The sequence below is a fragment of the Castanea sativa genome, chromosome 12 (genome assembly GCF_040712315.1).
Source record: "Castanea sativa cultivar Marrone di Chiusa Pesio chromosome 12, ASM4071231v1".
Lineage (NCBI taxonomy): Eukaryota > Viridiplantae > Streptophyta > Magnoliopsida > Fagales > Fagaceae > Castanea > Castanea sativa.
The window spans coordinates 1,580,154-1,585,663 of record NC_134024.1 but is presented as its reverse complement, the minus strand read 5'-3'; the positions used below and the strand labels follow the sequence as shown (position 1 = coordinate 1,585,663).

Genomic DNA, 5,510 nt, shown 5'->3' with positions numbered 1-5,510 from the left:
CTACGCTGTAATCGTGTACGTATGCTATTAAATGGTGCAAGTAATTGTGTGACCCTTGCTTTGACTGGATCTATAAAATAACGAGAAGGATCTTAATATTTGATTAGAAAAGATTTACATTTTACTCACTTTACCTATGCATAGCGGAGTGATTTATCCTGAATAAAATTGGTGTTTGTTGTAATAATAATACAAGTAGACTATGCATCTAATTTTTTTTCTTTTTTAAAAAAAGAAAGGAAAATAAAATGGGAAGATTAAAGATTTTTCGTTTATATATGTACATTATAAAAGAAGGACAATGAATGAAAAATGAAAATCAGTCGAAGGCATGGCGTGTGTGGGGAGTCTAATGCCAAGGCCAAGCCAGTGTTTAATGTACTCTTCTACTGCTGCAACTACTTGTAAAATCAAACATTCCTCTTCATTATTACCCTTTACTTATCCAAGAAACAGCAGCAGGAGGAGGATAGTGTCAGTGAGAGCGGAGAGCAGCAGCAGCATGGCTACTGAGTCTGAGAAACTTGGAATCAAGATCGAGAGGAACCCTCCCGACTCCAAGCTCACCCAACTTGGTGTCAGAAATTGGCCCAAGTACGTCTTACCTGCTTCTCTCTTTCTCCTATTCATTTTTTAAGCTTATGTTGTTTTTGTTGTTTTACTTTTACTATTTATTATCATTTTTTTTTTTTTTGGTGTTCATTTTCATTAATGGAGAAGGAAATTAGTCATCTCTGAAAATCTCCACCTCATTTTCACACAGCTAAATTATTTATTGGATATTCCAAAAATCACATCCCAACGTATATATTCTCTGCCACATCCACATCACAATTGACAAACAAATTTAAATCAGAAACTCTAAAAGCGTTGCCATTCCAAACCATTTTTATCACTGATTTAAATTTCTTTTGCTTAGCTATCACCTGGTATATATTGCACTCCAACTTTCTTTCATTTTTACAATATGATCGGTAATTATCAGTATGCACTGAGCAATAACCGCATTGTTGTAGCTCAGGAAAACTGCTTACGAAATGCCAAATAAACAATACATTAGCAGTATCATGTTTAGAACTTAGAAGCAGGGACGGAGGCAGAATTCATACCCAGGGGGCCAAAGCTTAAAACCAAAAAAAAAATTATGAAAACAAAAATTAACATCTATTTTATATTCAACAAAATATTACATACAAAATAAGTATTTCTTAAACATTTTATATTATAAAACACATCAACAAAATATAACATACAAAATAAGTGTTTCTTATTTTGTGCACGATTTTTGTTTAGTTCATATGTATTTTTTTTATTTTGTTTTTGTAGTTAAAGGGACATAAATTTTATTTATTTATTTCTTTTCTTGTAGGTGAATATCTAAATATTTTAGAGGAGGAGAGAAAAATATATATATATAGCCCTTAAGCCTCCACCCAACAAACAACATGTAATTTTTTGTATACCAATTTTTTTTTTAATTAGGGGTGGGGATGGCCCCCATCTGCCCTTATGTAGGTCCGCCCCTGCTTAGAAGGTTGATGTTTGAAAGGAATGGCTTCTCCCGAGAGAGAGAGAGAGAGAGAGAGAGAGAGAGAGAGAGAGAGAGAGAGAGAGAGAGAGAGAGAGAGAGAGAGAGAGAGAGAGAGAGAGAGAGAGAGAGAGAGAGATTTAAGGCCTTGGTTATAGACATTGTGTATAAGCTGTTGTTGGGGAGATAATAGCTTTAGGAGATTACAATTAAAGCCTTAATATAACTTATTGGGACACCACTCAACCCAAAAGATTAAAAGCCTTTTGTGCCCAGTTTTGTTATATTAATTCCTCAATTATTATTATTTTTTTTTCCATTTTTTATACCCAACAATATATATTTTCCTCCTCTCTTTTTGGGCTACGAACCAGTCCTACTAGCTCCCCGTGCATGTGGAAAGTTTTCTTCATCACATGTCATCCATGGTCCCTTGTATACCATCCATGGAACTTCATGTCAGTCTCTCACACTCATGCATGCCATCCATGGGATTTGGGAACCATATTTCAGCTTTCAGCCCTGTACGCTCATTCTTGGGACCCAGGGTGTCCACATCCATGGAACCTCTGACTACATCATTAATTCTTGTTTGATCTAGCACCATTGACAATACTACTCAAAGATCATTTGTTGAGCTTAGTGGACTTGCCTTGTGCAATGCTCAATTGTCTAAGCTCCATGTGTAGGCACCTTGTCCCCTCTCTAATTGCAAAAGGGATCTTGATAATCTTCCTCCTTGCCACAAACTACCATGCAAGTTGCCTCTGTTTGTTGTGAGGCAATACAGCAATTAACAATGGTGTTTATACTGCCAAACCTATTTGGAACATTGGCATAGTCAAAATGATTTTCTTGAAATGTTTAAATGAACTCAAATTGCAACTTTGAAGTTAACATGTGCGCACCCACAGACATACAATAAATTAGTCATCGGTTAAGGATGCTCTGGTCTTTGGATTGAGAATTTGAGCCAATTTAAAATGAAGCTGAGCTTGACATCAACTTTTGGCATGGACTTTGAGTTTAACTCTACTCCTACTAATGGAAGAACCTTCTTTCATGTGTTGAATGCATGTGTAATTCACAATGCTCATTATTAAGAGTTCCAATTGATGTAGTGCAATACATCTCTCATGTCTTAACTCACTATTGCTAGGAAGAAAAAAATAGGAATGAATGTAACTATATAAGGATAATTGAGTCTGAATATTTCAAAAGAATACGGAGAAAGGTAATGTTGCTTACAAGTTCATGTTCATGACATGCATTTATTATTATAAAAGAACTGTCTTCATCTATACTTTTTTGAATTTATAGATGTGTTTCTTTTCCACAATTGCGGCTCTATTCTGGCCATCTTAATGCAAGTTGTGCTGCATTTTGAGTTACCAGGTGGGGCTGTCCTCCGAGCAAATTCCCATGGACATACGATACAAAAGAGATCTGCTATCTGCTTGAAGGAAAAGTGAAAGTTACTCCTGATGGGTCTTCTGAGTCAGTCGAGATAGGTGCCGGTGACTTGGTCGAATTCCCAAAAGGAATGAGCTGCACTTGGGATGTGTCAGTAGGTGTTGATAAGCATTACAATATGGGCTAGCGATATTACGAAGCCTTTTTTTTCTTCTTCTTCATATTCCAGTACATTTATGAATCAAGTAAACCTAAATGTCCTGTCTTAATGCGAGCATTATAATATGGCCAGTGATGTGCCTAAGCCTTTTGCCTCATATTGCAGTTCATCTATGGATCAAGTAACCTGGATTGCTTTCTTCCTTATTGTGTGGTCAAATATGCTTACTTTTTATAGGAAAATTATCTTATGAGACCACCCTCTCACATCATACGGTAAGGGTGTCATGTTGGAAGTGGTAAACCAAAAGGTGCCTCTTGATATTTCATAACTGTTTGTGTCTTTTGTTTTTCCATAATTGTTGGTATCTATTGCCATTCCATAACGTTTGTGTCTTTGAGTCTTCCACATTCTAGAATTTTCTGCTATGAAACAAAGAGTCATGACAATAATTACAGCTCTTGTAACTTCACCCTATAAAAGGGGATAGATGTATGATATGAAAGTTTGTGAAAGAAGAAGTTGTAGTGAGCTCTTAAACCAATAGCCTAATCTCTTTGTTTGTGAGTTTGAATTACTCTAATAGAATTTTCATTCCTTTCTTTCTTGTGAGTACTTTGTTGAATTTTAAGTCAAGGCTTTATAAAGCCAACAAAGTGGTATCAAAGCCAAGTTCTTAGAGCCTAGAGTTTTTTTCTACACCATTAGTGAAGATGTCTTCTAATATGGTGCAACCACAAATTCCTGAATTGATGAAAGAAAATTATAAGAGCTGGCAAATTCAAATGAAAGCGTTGTTTGAATCACAAAAGCTATGGGAGCTCGTCACTGATGGGTATGTAGAACCCACAAGTGAGCAAGAAGCCACCTACAACGCAGAACAAAAAAATTTGCTCAAGGATCATAGGAAGAAAGACAAGAAGGCACTATTTTTAATCTATCATGGGGTGGATGAGTCAACTTTTGAGAAAATTGCCAAAGCAGAGTTGAGTAAAGAAGCATGAGAGATTCTAGGCATTTTTTTCAAGGATGTCGATTGTGTGAAAAGAGTTCGTTCGAAAACTTTTCGTGCCAAGTTTAAAGTTGCTCACATGAAAGATGGTGGACTATTTCTGATTATTTTTCATGATTACTTGTAATTGCTAATCGTTTGAAAAGTAATAGAGAGAGTATTGAAGATGTTCGTGTGGTGGAGAAAATATTAAGATCTCTTCTAAATAAATTTGAGCATGTCGTGGTGGCTATTGAAGAGTCCAAAGATTTGGAGACTCTCTCAATTGATGAATTAATGGGATCTCTTCAAGTGCATGAGCATTGTATGGAAAAGAATTCTGGCTCTGTTGTCATTGAGCAAGCATTAGAGTCAAAATTGACTCAAAGAGAGGAAAAACCTAATGGCTTCATGGAGGATATACCAATAGCAACCGTGGCAAGGGTTGTGGAAGAGGAACATTCAGAGGCTCGTGGACATGGAGGTAATAGAAATGTCCAATGTTTCAATTGCAACAAATTTGGACATTATGCATCAGACCGTTGGTACAATAAATTTGAGGAGCATAATAAACAATCTAATCTTGTTGATGCATCAAATGTTGAAAAAGAAGAATGTATGCTTCTTTTTGCACAAGAGGAGGCAAATAATTCGCTAGAGGTGTGGTATCTTGATTCTAGAGCTAGCAACCACATGAGTGGAAAAAAGAGCTCTTTGTTGAGCTTGTTGAAGGTGTTCAAGGCAATGTCCGCTTGGAAGACTCATCCAAATTGCCCATAAAAGGTAAATGAAAAATTAGAATATGTCAAAGGAATGGTGTTTTGCAATTTATCTCCAATGTGTGCTATGTGCCTAACATGAAAAGCAATATTCTTAGTATTGGGTGACTCTTAGAAAATGAGTATATTATACACATGGAGAAACTCTCTCTTGTTTTGAAGGATGATGAAGGAAGGCTTGTTGCAAAAGTTCAAATAGGTCACAATCGTATATTTCCACTATATCTTAACTCAACAATGGAGAAATGTTTCCATGGGCTTGTAAAAAATGAGTCATGGAAGTGGCATCTTCGCCTTGGGCATCTCAATTTCAGTGGGCTTAAACCATTATCTACATCAAGCATGGTGCATGGATTGCCTAGTATTGAAAAGCCAGAATATGTATGTGAGATATGCACTCTTGGCAAACAACAAAGAAGTCCTTTTCCAAGTGGGAGATCATGGAGAGCACTTAACCCATTAGAGCTGGTGGTACACATGGATATTTGCGGTCCATTTGATCCAATTTCTGTTGGAGTTAACAAATATTTTATCTCCTTTATTGATGATTTCAACAAAAAATTATGGGTTTATTTTATCAAAGAAAAATCTACAGCTTTCACTATATTCAAAAGTTTCAAGGCACATGTTGAAGTGGAA

The 5,510-nt window shown here is 36.1% G+C and overlaps 1 protein-coding gene across 1 annotated transcript; it reads left to right on the top strand.

Moving 5' to 3' along the window:
* Positions 1–303: 303 nt before the first annotated feature.
* LOC142618659 (uncharacterized) lies at positions 304–3,258 on the top strand. The gene is made up of 2 exons (XM_075791628.1): positions 304–594; positions 2,924–3,258. The coding sequence occupies exons 1-2, from the start codon at positions 332–334 to the stop codon at positions 3,126–3,128; spliced, it is 468 nt and encodes a 155-aa protein (XP_075647743.1). The 5' UTR covers positions 304–331; the 3' UTR covers positions 3,129–3,258.
* Positions 3,259–5,510: the final 2,252 nt, after the last annotated feature.